Below are 15,118 nucleotides of genomic sequence, written 5' to 3'. Positions count from 1 at the left end.
GCGCATTTACGCGTGTGGCACAGTAACATTCCTTTCATCAACACACTTATTTACAATATTATGCGAAATATTATTTACAGTTGTTCTGCACGTCACACAGGTCAGCTGTTACACTTAGATTTCGGTGGAATAGTTTCTAATAGCAGTTCCTAATAGAAGAGTTATCCCTTGTATCAAAAACACACCTGAAAGGACTTGCTGTTTTCAGGGAGATCTGCGCTTATACTATTATTCGGTTAGTGTATTACACACTTTCATCCCGTCTGCTGGTTTTTGAACCGCTAATTTTCCTCGCTCTTGTAGAATCATTGGATCATTTATCACTGAAAATAAACTAGTTGATCCGTCTTTGTCACCGTTGTCTGTCTCATAGCATATATAATTAAGTAAATAATTTTTTTAAAAATATTGTTCTTGCTGTTGAGTGATCCATTGTAACTATTTTGTTCTTCCATGCGTACTATTTCAATGAAACGCGCAGATATTTTGTTTAAAGGCTTAGTTGTAAATGTCGTTAACCCTGAACAGGTTACCAGTGAACTAGTCTTTGTTAGGTGCTTAATCTACCCCTAGCTCATTGTACCATAGCTTTCCTTAAGATCTATTAGATCTATTTGACTATTTCGTTCTATTTTTTATGTAATCCAGAGTATATTTTGTGGTTGTGTCTAGTTAAACAAAGACAAAACCTTACAAAAGAATTAAGGATTAAAGATGGAAACATTCGTTTAAAGTTCCAAATATTTCACTAAATAAATATAAATTCATATTTATGGCAGAAATGGTCAGATGACGTCTAAAGTGAAGTCTGTAGCATAAGTTTATTGGATCTACTCACCGTGTGTGTGTGTGAGAGAGAGAGGCGCAGGCTGCAGCTGTTTCTCAGACTCAATGACTGAAGCAGTTTCGTCTGAAAGCAGAGTTGATCCTGTTCTTCTTCTTCGTATGCTTTAATTGGATGGTCTGGGCTTCTCTTCGGGTAACCTGGTAACCCACCGATCTGCTGATGTCACTGCTCTCCATAATGAAGTGTGAGTGTATTCAGCGGCCTTTGTCAATAAGCAGGAGGGTAAATTCACAGGAGATAAGCCGGACAATGAAGGCCATGGCTGGTTTAAGCTGATCAGGAGACACTGAATTTCTCGCAAATAGGTGATTCCAGTTTATTCTCCAGTTTACTTTTGCACCTTTATTAACAATTCATCGACTTCAAACACAGATAACACTGATATTTTTTTATTATAGAATGAATTGTTATTCAAAATAATAATTAAAATGTGTGGTATTTTGGGTACATTTTAATTATTACTGAAAAGGGATGGGATTCATCACCAGTTAGTGATTTTAATAAGCATGAATGTCCACCACTGGAACAGAATATTGACACAAAATAAGAAAAAGAAGATTGTTTTTGACTCGAGGCCCCTTAGCAAAATTCTGAGAGCTACATTAGTTTAATTGTTACGTTATAGGTGAGTCTGAAGCAGATTAGGAACCCTTTAATGGATCATTTTCATATTTAAGGCCTTTGTTAAGGAGGTAAAATATAAAAGCTGTCCCATTTTGACTCCTGTGGATCAGAATTTTTGTTTGTTTAACTTCATTTATTTATTACCTTTATTGGATAGGAAAGTGTAGTGAGACAGTGCAGGAGAATGACACAGAGGAAGCAGCCCGGCAGACACTCAAACCCAGGTATCTAGCCTTCTGTACTTCAGCACATGGGTCACCTGCTCAACCAGGTGAGAGAAAGTGAAACAGAGAGCAAATTCACACCAAGTACAAACACAACAAATGGCATGATGGAGATAAAGCAAGGAAAGTAAATACACAGAAGCCACTGTAATTAAAAAGGAATAAATGACAAAATACTGCATGATGTTACATTAAGGTATAGAGAGAGAGTTCTTGCATTAGTGGCTTAGTGTAAAGCAGGGGTCCCCAGTCCCAGTCCAGGAGGGCCGGTGTCCTGCAGGATTTAGATGTGTCCTTGATCCATCACAGATGATTTAAATGGATAAATGACCTGCTCAACGTGTCTTGAAGTTCTCCAAAGGCCTGGTAATGAGCTAATCATGTGATTCAGGTGTGTTGACCCAGGATGAAATCTAAAACCTGCAGGGACACCGGCCCTCGTTGACCGGGATTGGGGACCCCTGGTGTAAAGGTTTGCAAATCCGTCTAACAAGTCAAAGATCGCTGCTCAGAGAAGACACAAATCCCCCATTTTAGGTGGAGTGAGTAAGATTTTTGTTGTAATTGCAGCAGAGTTGAAGGAGGCTGCTGCTGAACACACTTTGCTGTTTGACCGGTAGGTCCTTTAGGGGATGTGAGGTGTTGTCCAGTATGTTCAGCAACAATCTTTGCCCAGGAAACACCTGTAGGGGCTCCAGAGACCCCAGACCCAGGCCAAGCCTAATCAGCTTCATCAGCTGGCTCTGTTGCTGCTGATGCCCTAACAGAAAATTGCACTAGTAATGACAGGTTAGTTAAAAAATGTGCGGCAATATTTTTTTCCCGACTTGTATTCCTTCAACTGATGTTCCCGTTATTCATTAACGTTTATTTTTAATGAGACAGAATAAAATCACTAATGCTTAGACTACAAATGTGTCCTTCCATTGTCATCTCAGTGTCATCTGCAGGTGACAGAAAGTGGAGAGAAGATCTTGTGTGTCCTTAAGTGGGTGACATTTACATTTCAAAGAGAGCTTCCAAGCTTCTTGGCTCGTCCCTATCAGGTCTGCTGAGCCTTCACTGGCCTCCTGTAAATCAGGAGCAGCAATATAATGTTGACCAGTAAAATACAAGCCCGTAGATCATTTGTTATGGAAGCTTATTGTGATGGTACACTCTAGCGGCTGTGGTAATTATGACAAGAGCAAAGGAGAAAGTAAGTGGCGATTGTAGGGGGATGGATGGATGAACGAAAGAAATTAATCAGTCAATCTGGGGTGACTTTCTTGAGCTTGTTCCCACTCTGATAAGGATCTTTCTTCCTTTTCCCTGTGAACCTACAAGCTCTTGCTTCCTGAAGTTCTCCAAAAAATACTACTGAGTTCTCTGAAGGCCCTCTGGGCTTTTCACACAACCGGAGAACATTAAGGCAGGTCCTTTGACGATGTGACAACATAACAAAGCTTCTATTGGGATTGAAGGGTTGTAGAAGTTCAACAGAAGGTCCTCCAGGTGTTCTGCGCCATAGTGCACCTTTAAAAGGGACTGTTGAGATTAGGGTCCTCGTAAGGTCTTGGGAGCTTTGCAGAATAACCTTCAGAAAGGTCCCCTGAAGGTGCTCTGAAGGTTTCCCGAAATAACTTTCAGGGAACGTTTTCTGAAGTTCCCTTGAAAGTTCTGAAAAAAGAAATCCTCTTAAAATAATTGTTTGTATTCAGCATTGTAAGCAATAAGCTAAACTCCATCGATTGTGGTTTAGGTTTGAAACGCTGCGAGATGATGGAGTCTTTTTTGTCTTGAGGAACCACAGAGCAGCCTGAATCCATTTTAGACCCATCGTCTTACATCATGAAGCCATATCGCTTCAGCTGATCCTGGAGAAACATTAAATATCCAACAAACAAACAATCTGTAGCTGAAGCGTCTATATCACTCAAAGCCAGTATCTGCCAATGTTTTCAAACTTTATTAGAGGTAGGGTCATTTTTGCTTATGAAATCAAAGTTTCAAGTCAACAGAGGCTCATCGTAGTTGATGTTTTAACATCAGATGCTGACAGAGTGAAAATCTCCCGTTTTGTGAATGCACTGAGCTGTGCATTCACAGAGCATTTAATGAGGACGGTCTCTGGAGGCCTGAGCCAGCAGGAGAAGGCACCTGCTGAACTCTGCTTGATTGAGCTCAGTTTTTGTTTGAGTCGTCGTCTGTCAGGGGAGACGAGTGAGAGTCTCAGACTTGTTTGTCCATAAACGATTGTTTCTAGCTTTTAGATCATATTCCAACTGTGTAGAAAGTTAACAAGATCTTTTCTTAATAAAAACATATAGAGTTGTTTGTGTTTTGTAGACTAAAATACATTTCACTTTCAGTGTGTTTACATAAGAAATAATGATATGCATTTCCAGGTCCATTAGTATTTAGAAACCGGCACAACAACTGCAATTTTGCCTTTGCCTACAGGGGATTTGAAATCAAACAGTGAAGATGTGGTTGAAGTGGAGAAGTTCAGCTTTAATCCAACGGCTTTAACAAAAATATTGCATTAAGTGTTTAGGAATTACACCCAAGCTGCTCTGCTGAATCGAGCTCGGGTAACTGACTTGGCGAATTGAAGAATATCCCCATTTCTTTGCTTTGACAAACTCGTGGGTCGCTTCTTTTGCAGTCAGCCTTGTATCATCATCCTTTTGCACTGTAAAATGTAGTCCGATCGGTTTTGTAGCATTTTGTCAGAGTCTGATCACAGAGGGTGGCCTTGAGTGCCACCCAGTGCTTTGCAGCATGTCCTAAACTTTCTGTATTTCCATTCAGTAAGACATCTTTGGTTTGTAGACCTTGACAGAGATACTCCTGCCTCCTTAAGAGTGGTCCTGGCTTGGTAAGCTGTTGTAAAGCTGTTGTTTTTAACCATAGAAAGAATTCCACAACCATCAGTTGTCTTGCATGGTGTTCACAGTGCTGCTTAGCTGTTGACATTTTTGTACCTTTGTTCATACGGTACGAAGAAATATAGTACTGCCCCAGACTGCATGCATGAACAAATGATGAAGCTCTGGTTATATTACAAAACACAAGAAAAACACACCTTTATACTGATTAGTACTAAGAATTGCAATTCTACTACTAGTAGTAATAATCTTATTTAAAAAATGACTTTTTTATGTCAGCCTTTCTCCTGCTTTCCTCCTCTTCCCTCTTTTACAGCAGCATCACTCCCCGTTTCACTTTGAGATAAACTTGTTTCCTTATATAGAGAAATAAGTGTGATGGTATGCAGATTGCAGAGAGCCAGCACAAACGATGCCGGTGCCCACTCGTCATGAATCTGGCAGAAGTTTCACGTGCGAGCTCGTGTCTTTCGCAGGGTAAAAACATTTACTGAATGAGGCTCATTCAGAAGTTCAAGACTTGGAATCAACTCTTTTATCCACTTCATTTGTCTTGGAATAATGAGTGAACATATTGACTGTTTGATTTAAAATCTACCATGTTGTTGTTGTACTGAGGGAAAGTGTGTACTGAAGCTATGGACCTAACTGTATTACTCAGTACAGCTATCTTACAGAGGCTAAACTGTGTTTATAAAGCAAAAATAAATGTTAGAAAATATATTTTAGCATGTTTTGATTTGATACCAAAAATAATAATTACAAATCTTAATATACAGTATAATACAAAGTAATCTTATTCAATAATTTCCATATCAGAAGAACAAAGGGAGAAATGGTTATCAAAAATATTTGAATCTCTCTTTGTTTTAAATGGTTTCATTTAGGGTACCACTGCTGAGCGCTTTCCTTCATTTTGCTGGGGATGGGGATTTTCTTTTTCAGGGTTAGAGTGGAGTTGACCTGCTCGGCCGACAGCAGGCTGTGCCACTGAGCCACCGGCCGTCGCGGGTTGGACAACATGTCGGCCCAGTGCCTTAGTTGGTTCCCTGTGGCATCGCAGCCCAGGTAGATCTTCCCTATCGGATCATTCCTGGTCACGGCGTCATGGTCCCACACCGAGACCACCAGATTCACCCTCTGAGGAAAGAGATTCAGATTTAAAGTCGCCTCACTATCAGCGCAGCATTAAAGTGGTAGTTTTTAATATGGGAGATAGACACTATCTCTACTTTTAAGATTAGGCTTCAAACTTTCCTTTTTTACTAAAGCATATAGTTAGGGCTGGACCAGGTGACCCTGAATCCTCCCTTAGTTATGCTGCAATAGGTGTAGGCTGCTGGGGATTCCCATGATGCACTGAGTGTTTCTTCTTCACCTACTTTGTATTTATACACCTCTCTGCATGTAATCAATAGTTATTATTAACCTCTGGCTCAGCATGTCTTTTATGCTGTCTTTCTCCCCTCCAACCAATCACAGCAGATGGCCCCGCCCCTCCCTGAGCCTGGTTCTGCCGGAGGTTTCTTCCTGTTAAAAGGGAGTTTTTCCTTCCCGCTGTCGCCAAAGTGCTTGCTCAGAGGGTCACAGGATTGGGTTTTTTTTCTCTTATGTATTATTGTAGGGTCTACTTTACAACATATATAGCGCTGAGGCGACTGTTGTTGGGATTTGGTGCTGTATAAATAAAACTGAACAGAAGTGAAGTAAATTTTTCCACAGGGATGCACCAATCCATTTTTTTAGTTTGATGTGATACCTCAAGTGTGACTGTGTGCTTATAATAAGTGTCAGTCTTATAACAGTGTTAAACTAAAAAGCTGCCTCCCTCACTGCATACAGCTGAGGATCATCCCTTTATGTGTTAGGCTGCATTAGGCTCTTCTTTGAGAAAGGAGCTGAATCCCTACACCAGAGGTAGAAAACCTTAAAGCCTTCAGTGTGTGATGGTTTACAAAAGTGTGTGCGCCATGTTCATCAGAAAATCACAGCCACTCAGAACAACAGTAAAAGGGTAATTATCAAACATGTGAAAGTGGCAGGAGTCTGTTTCCCTTCTCAACAATGCGGCATGTATTATGTAACCACTTAGACCAGGACTGGAAAAATAGCAGGTTGAATTTTATTTTTATTGACACGGTGTATGCGTCAGCCAGTGCAGAAGTATAAATGTCAGGAAAGAGGAAAACATTCTCAAGTTAGTTCAATCCAGGATCTATGCTGATATATATTCTTTATATTCTAAACCATCATCACAAAATGTCTCCAGAATTACTGTTAAAATGTTTTGTGTTTATGTAAAATTAATATCGATGACCAGTCTATTGTTTCAGATCGTCTCAAATATTGTTAAAGATCTGCTTCAGCCAGGATGTCGTGACACTCACCTGGATTTGATCCAGTGACACGTCAAAGACGAACGATTCGTTGAAATAAGGGTTCAGCGTCTTCTTTTTGATAGACGTCTTCTTTTTCTTCCACTTCCTTTTGTCCAGAGCTAGCTGCATCTTCACATAAGGATCTACGAACACAGCATGGAGGAAAGTCACTCGGAGCACCTATAAACTGTATTTCTTCATGCAGATGCATGATACCTGCATAAAATACCTGAGAAGAATTAATGGGGTAAAATAATAAGGTAAGCAGGAATCAAGAAACATGAATATTGTAACAGCTGTAACAGTATTGATGCAATCATGTCTGAATTGCATCAATAAAGAAATTTTAGATAATCATCCTTTTAGTTAAGATAATCCGTTATGGCTTTCTTTAAATAAATATACAGCTAGATGTTTAAATTAAACATGGTCAGCACTTAAGCATTACTGCTCAAACCTGTTTAAGAAGACAGTTTATAGATAAGCTGCATTAGACCCCAGTGTAAGATAAACGAAGCTGCTGTAGTCGAGTACAGCTCCCACAATATGAAGATGGAAATGACTAAACTTCTCCCATCTTCACTGTTTCTGTAGTTACTGCTGTCAACCACTGTGAGGCAGTGTTGTCTTCTGTTACACCTCCAGTGATCACCCGTTGGTTTAATGGAGAGCAAATGTGTTCTTGGATTTGCTGTAAATTAGCACGCTGGAGTGTTTTTGAAAAGTTACATTTTTGATTAAGATCCCGTTTCAGTCTGACCTGAGGATCCTCCAACATCCATGCTCTTCAGATTTTTGGCCTCCAGGATTACCACAGTCAGCTTGCTGGCAGAGGGAACATAGCGCAGGGAGAAGCAGATCTCTCCTAGATTTTCTTCCTGTAGCACAAACGTCATACAGAAATCTGTAGTTCTTACAAACTGAATCAGCTCTGATATATTTCAGTAAACTGAAATGAATAAAAATGCAAATAAAAGGAGGAAGCTGAAGGAGAAAGTGACCATCTACCCATTATGAGAGCCTTGTGCTAGTGACAGTACACAATGATTTAAATAATATTCACATTCCTCTTGGATAACCTGCAAAACCTATAATGTTACTAACAAGTATAAAAATAAGAATAATACGTTTTATCTCAAGTGCCTTTCAAAAATATTCAAGGTTAGAAGAGTTTAAAAAATTAAAAAAGCCAAGAAAAATGTCAAAGTGAATAAAACAAATTTGCAGTATATAAAAATCATTAAGAACAGAGGATGCATGTGACAGGTGGAAGATGGTCAGAAAGAGTAAGTCACTTTAAAGAAATGTGTTGGGATTTGAAAGTGGAGAGAGTCAGGCAGGAGATGTCTGGTAGGAGAAAGCATCTGATGACTCTAACCTGAGAGGAGGGGGGAACCGAGAAAGGAGAACCTTTTATAACCTGGATTTGGTGCCAATGAGGGGGACCTCAGTTTTAACACTATTCAATCTGATAAAGTTCCTGGAGACCCAGGATTTGATTTCCTTGAGGCAACGAAAGAGAGAGGTGGGTGGGAGGTTTGGTGCACAGGTAAAGCTGGGTGTCATCAGCATAAAAATTGAAATTAATATCAAATTTACAAAAGAGAAGAGACCATGAGGAAGTAGATTATTAATAGGAGAGGTCCCGGGACAGATCCTTCAGGAAGTGTAAATCGGTTGTTTTGAGATTTTTGAGTTGAATGAAATTAGTTTCAGGATGCGTCAGTGATTCCGCTACAGGCTAGTGTCTCAAGAAAATGTATTGGGGTATAGTATAAAAAACCAGAATAGATTTTGACAGTATGAAGAGAAGAGTAAACAAACCAAGCTTGAAAAACTGTTAATCCTGCCATTAATCCAACTATTGGTCCCAGGAAGCAACATGACTGCTTTTTCTTTTTGAATGACACAAGAGGTTTGGATTAGGAAACTGAATCCTTAAAGAATATGGAAATACATTCGACAAAAATTGATTAAATCCTTCCTAGATGCCACCACTTGGACCATGAAGAATAAGGAAATGTGTGAAAGCAAACCTCAAATTTGGCGGGTGCTTCCAGCTCCTGCCACTCCTCGATGATGTGATTCCAATCAACATTGCAGAGCTGCACCCGGATCTCGCCGATGATTTCGTGTTTGGAAAACCGGTTAAAGTCAAACACTTTCATCACAGCTGTCGACTTCATGAGGGTAGACTTTGGTAGCTGGGGGCATATAACTAAGGTTGGAAGCTCTTTCTTTTTTGAGGATTTGCAGCATTGACGTTCAACTTCAATAATTCACCACATACACAACAATTTTTAATTATAACTGTTTTTTAAGAAAATGCAACTAAACAGGGCAAGTCACCAGGTCCTACCTGGAAGGTGAACTGCTCGTTGAAGACAGGGTTCAGCGTGCTCCTGAACACTTTGGTTTCATAGGTTTTGCTCTTTTCGGGGAGGATGTAGACTCTGACATATGGGTCTGAGGTTCCTCCGAGGTCCATGGCCATCAGGCTGCTGGCTTGTTTGATCCCCAGTTTGAGCTGTAAAGGTCGACAGGAAACAGATGGATATTGACTCATACCACAGCTGAAAACTAAAGAGGAGCTGAACAAATTTCACACATTCAAATGTTTAAAATAAGAATGCAACATTATAGAAGTGCAACGCTGCATGAAAGGTAAACAATTAGACATTCATTTAATCACCTCAGACAGAGGCCCATCATATTCCAGAGAGTAGAGCAGCTTTCCTCTCTGCTTTTTGGTTGAGCCATAATCAACATCTGCCACATCTGGCTGAACCTGTCAGACGAGCACAGGAAGCACATTAGCTGTCCAAGCCTTTTCAGGGGGTAAAGCCATGTTAAACTTTTAAACTAAAACTGTTGTATACTTTTAATTAAAAAAATAAAATTATGTCACACCCAGAACCAAATAAATCCAGAGTAACGACACAACATAGAACATCAAGTCTGTTCTTTGAGTCTGAAAAATAAAGTCATGTGGTGTCCTAGTGTGCATTACATCTAAAGGACAGCAGGGGTCACTGGAACTATGCTAAAATTACTCTACTGCTCTACTTGATCAATAACTTAAGTGAACATTTTCCTGATGAGTTTATGGCATTAATTGTTAGTGTCAGGTCTTATTTAACATAGTCTCATGTTGACTCAACGGTTTCTCTAAAGTGCCAACCGCATGTTCCCAGTGACGTAAAAGTACAGGTTGTGCGTGCCAGTTCCTAACACCTTGATTGTATTTTGTTGTGGACATGGACAACTGGAGACCCAACAATGAGTAGTCATTCCTGTGGCACATGCACAGCTGTAAAGTAAATTCTCCACAGACGAGTCAGTGGCATCGTCCCTCGCAGTAACCAAAAAGTTATTTCACTGAGCGCTTTCAAACCTATCAAAAGTAAAATCAAGTCAAAGGTTCTAACCAGTTGTTTCTTGACCCAAAAAGTAACTAAACTGTTCAGCAACTAATATCTGTCCAGTTTACAAGGAGCCTGTCATTAACCAAGGTCTTTTCACAGGAATTCTTGAGGGTTGGCAAAGCCCAGGAATACCATAGCATGCTGAAAAGTAACACGTGAGACATTCCAATGGTTATTTCCATCTTTTATGTGTAGTCTGTAGTGTGTAGTTATAATCAGTTCAGTGGAAATAAAAAACAATAGAATACATTATGTTTTTGTGTTGTGTATCAGTCAAATTTATATCAGATACTCTGGCCTCTGCCACTCACCAGGGCTGTGGTTGTTTTTCCATTCACCGCCTTCAGATCAATCTGCTCGTTCTTCTTCTTTTTCTTCTTTCCTTTGCAGCAGCACTTGATGCAGACACACAGGCAGCAGAGCAAAATCAGCAGACCGCCAGCTGCAAAGATGGTGTAGATCGCCCATCGAGGCACTGTGGAGATAAGACGAGTCCACATTATTATCTCACCAACAAAGACTGATTCTGTAAACAAAATGTCCATTTTATTCTCATTGAAAATCTATGAAAATATTTGTTCCTTTGATTAAAAGTTGAACATATGAGCTTTATGGTAGAGTTAGATACAATGGTAAACTGATTACACATTCAGTTCACATTAAAATTATTTCTTTGTATTTGCAGTGACAAATAGTACCAGTGTTTAAATCCTTTGATGTCCCAGTGCTAAAAGATGGACAAAACATAATTCATCAGAAGATAAATATAAATAATTTCTTTGGACATAATATTAATTGACTGAGTATGTTAAGAATGTAGTTTAAAGAGAATAATTTAAGACTGGAGATAAAACACTCTGGGAGCAGCTACGTCTCTAAATCGTACAACTCTATGCAGATGACACACTTTTGTGTGTGACTAACTTTAAGCCTCTGAGATCAAAGTCATCATTAGTGATAACTTTGACTCTAGATTTTGGAGAATGGCTAAACGGATGTTTTTGAAAATAAGGATAGGTTTTGATGCATTTCCAAATATTCATTTTCTTGGCCTCCTGATTACCGAGTCTTCAGAGACCAATTAAAAGAAAAAAGAAAATGACATATTCAGATTGCAGAGGGTTCAGATTGAGGACATCAACAACGATGACATAAGAGACTAGCTTGGTTGTGCAATGAGCCTATGCACAACTTTGCAGAGCATCGTATACATGTAATAACTTTGTGCTATCATAAAAAATACGTGCAACAATAAGTTTGTGTGCTGCTCTTGTTTGTGTTGTTGTTGGTCATTTAGGCAGTAGAAACTACAACATCTAAGTTTTAGTGAAATTTCAAGACACGTTCCAAATAACAGCTAAACCCAGGCATCTTATATTACAAGACACAGCATACAGCAGAACCAGGCTCAGGGAGGGGCAGCCATCTGTTTTGACTGGTTGGGGAGAAGGGGAAAGAAGCTATTATTGAGACCCTTCTCATCATTGTGTCTTTCATCGGCAGCAGGGGGAGATCACTAGCATTTGTATCTAACTTATTTGCTCACCTGACAAGATATCAAAACACATATTTAACTCTAGTTATCCTTTGGCTACTTGGGAAATAATTCATTACTCACAGGGTATCCGGTCGAGCAGGCCATTGATGAAGGCAACAGCTGGGTCGGCAGTGGTGTTAGTATATGTGGAAATGGTGGAGATGAGGGTGGTGGGGTGATCTGTGACTGTGAAGCTTTTTGCCTTTGATAACAAGTTAGATTTCACATGGGAAGAATGTTGTGGGGGAAGGATTTTAGACATGATGAAGAGGATGAAGATTTCTGGAAGCAAGAGATGACAAATGTTTACATGTGTTAACAAAAAAGTCTCTCAGCCTTTGTGCTTAATGAAAAGTGGAGAGAATGGCTTCCCTCAAATTACCACAGGCTTGATAGATATGAGTCAAAGTGACCGCATGATGCACGTGCAGTCACTTTAAAAACACACACACACACACACTGAGCCACATCCTTTACAACTTAACGAGGTACTGTTACTAAAATAAACCATCAAAGTTAAGGCTGTTTTACTGGTAGTAAGAACAGAAATCAAGCACTGGGTTAGTTGGGCTGCAGAGTCCATTTAAATGTTAAGCAACCTGCATTAAGCGATGATCACCCTCCACAAGGAGACTAAGCCACTGCTGAAAAGGCTGGCTGTTCACAGAGCGCTGTACTGGAGCATAATTAATGGAGATTTAAATATAAAAATTTAAATTGTGGCAGGAAAAGGGGCAGAGGAAGCACCGATGAGTGCAGCCTTAAGAGGATTGTTAGGAAATGTTGACAGAAATATGGTGTCTACATGCACGGTGGGAACCATGCATGTAGACACCATTCACCTTTTTTGAGTCCAACAAAGAGACGGTGGGTGGAACCTAAAACCTCAAATTTGGACTCATCAGACCAAAGCACAGATTTCCACTGGTCTAATGTCCATTCCTTTTCTTTCTTGGCCCAAACAAATCTCTTCTGCTTGTTGCTTTCACTTAGTCGTGGATTCTTAGCAGCTATTTGACCATAAAGACCTGATTTCCGCATTCTTATTACATTATATTGTATGGTAAAGACCCTACAATATTAAAAAGCCATCTGCTGCAATTGATTGGGTGTGACAGGCGACAGCTCATTGGTTCCTGAGGTGAAAAGTCGCCTGCTATCGTCCATGAAAGCACCTAGTTAACAGAAATCCTGACCTTTTATTTATACACTGAGTTGATTTTGTTCTTAAACATATTCAAAACTCGCCACTGCACTATAATCTTATAAAAGTGATTTGTAACTATGCCACTGGTGATACACTGTGGTCAGATTACAGAGAGACCATGGTTTTACAACCTGGTCAAAATATCACCTTTTAACCCATAAAACTTTTCGGTGTTGAGATATTTTTGGACTTTAAAGGAAGTTTCCCAGCAACAGTGACGTAAAACAAATTTCAACAAACATCAGAGCCATCAAACTCTGCTGATACGACTGAGTGGAATTCCAACTACGGCCCTCCACCATGAACAAACAGCAGCAGCACATTAAACCACGGTCTGATTCATGCTCCGATAACAGCACTCCACACAATGCTTCAGTACTGTTTCTCTTTGTAGAAATACCCAAAAGCCAGGCATACATACTGAATTTACTTCTGCTGCCCAACTCCTCATCCTGATGTTAGTCCTTCACAGTCTGTGATCTAATGTTCACCCTAAAATTAAGCCTGGAAACCAACTTTTTTAAACATGTTGCTTAAAACGCTGGGTAGCGTACATGCAAATAGTTTTAATGGCGATCCATTAAAACTATTTGCATGGACACTACCCAGCGTTTAAAGAACTGTTTTAGCAAGTGTTTTAGTGTTTTAGACCATCGCAGGGTTTCTGCAGCTTAAGGCAATTTAATTTAAGACTTTAAAAACAATAACAAACATTTATTTTGCCACTCAGAATGAAAATTATGAACAAATTAAACAACAACTCAACTTGAAGGAAAAGAAAGATAAATTCCTCTGAGTTAGAGATACAACTTAATATTTTTGAAATGTTTGAAAGATTGAGTTAAAACATTTAATATTAACTCAGGCCTTATTTTAACAGAACAAATTCAGTGCTTAGAAATCAATTTTAAGCACCAGCAGGATCCTTGCTATCCTTGCAGGATCCATCAAAGTTAAACAATGACAAACAAACAAAAAAGAAAGATTTCTGCTCTCTATTATGGGTCAAGCACTTAAAAATTGGATTCTCTATATCCTGTCATACAAATGATCACATCTCTTGTGAAATCACTAAGCATAACGATTTGAAAAAGGCAAAAAAAAATTAGGATAAAAGAAGTATTTTACTTACTTATGATGAATTTAACAACAATTTTGACATCCCTGCTCAGTCTATACAGGCGACTGGCGAAGGCTGATAGTTTTCCGTGCTTTACCACTCAGATTAAAAAAAGTTCGGTTGAAGAATAACTGAAGAGGAAGGACGGACTCTCTAACAAAGGGACTTTTCCTAAAAACAATCTTTAAACTGCTGATTAAAGAGAGGAAACTTCTCCTCCCTCCAGCTACATCCACTCTGTTTTCCCCGTAATCAGAAGGGGAAACACAACAAAAGCTTCAAAACCAGGATTTACCAGGGGACAGGCCTTCTTCTAATCTATATACTTAAACTGTGGAAGTGCTTAGTGGCAAAAAGTCCATTTACTGTACGACTGAAGCTGAAAAACTAAAAGAGCTGTACTGACAGATCCCTTTATAAACAACGATAGACTCCCTTTGGCGAAACAAAACTCGTAGCTCCAGCTCCAGGGAGTCTATCGTTGTTTATAAAGGGATCTGACAGTACAGCTCTTTTAGTTTGATAAGCACGCATGCAGGTCAAATTACATGATAATAAATAAAATTCTTGTTGAAGAGACATAACAGACTACATGGCCGTCTGTCAGCAATTAAAGTTTGCCGTCTTTCATGATTATTGTGACATCACTGAAAGGAGAATATACTGAAGCCTTAAAAACTGCTGTTCCTCTAGCAGACACGAGGCCAGGGCTGCCACCAAGGTGGGGCCAGAGGGGCTCTGGCCACCCCCCAAAATTTGCTGGAGGTGTCCCTGCACGAGGCTGGTGACAAATGTTACCGAATTTAAAAAGCATGTTCACAGCCTGTTACATTTTTTTTTAAAGCAGACTTTGGATAGTTTCCCACTTCATAAAAACAGTGCTGAT

The 15,118-nt window shown here is 39.5% G+C and overlaps 1 protein-coding gene across 1 annotated transcript; it reads right to left on the bottom strand.

Moving 5' to 3' along the window:
- Positions 1 to 5,444: 5,444 nt before the first annotated feature.
- On the bottom strand, positions 5,445 to 14,311 carry syt8 (synaptotagmin VIII). Its single transcript, XM_005748746.1, has 9 exons — positions 14,245 to 14,311; positions 11,987 to 12,187; positions 10,680 to 10,843; positions 9,636 to 9,731; positions 9,303 to 9,470; positions 8,980 to 9,147; positions 7,704 to 7,821; positions 6,953 to 7,086; positions 5,445 to 5,705 (listed from the first exon to the last, which is right to left on the bottom strand). Exons 2-9 carry the CDS (start codon positions 12,165 to 12,167, stop codon positions 5,445 to 5,447), a joined length of 1,290 nt encoding a protein of 429 aa, XP_005748803.1. The 5' UTR covers positions 12,168 to 12,187; positions 14,245 to 14,311.
- Positions 14,312 to 15,118: the final 807 nt, after the last annotated feature.

Source organism: Pundamilia nyererei, unplaced genomic scaffold (assembly GCF_000239375.1).
Source record: "Pundamilia nyererei isolate P.nyererei 1_Seehausen unplaced genomic scaffold, PunNye1.0 scaffold00229, whole genome shotgun sequence".
NCBI classification, from domain to species: Eukaryota; Metazoa; Chordata; class Actinopteri; order Cichliformes; family Cichlidae; genus Pundamilia; species Pundamilia nyererei.
This window is presented reverse-complemented; position numbering and strand designations above follow the sequence as displayed.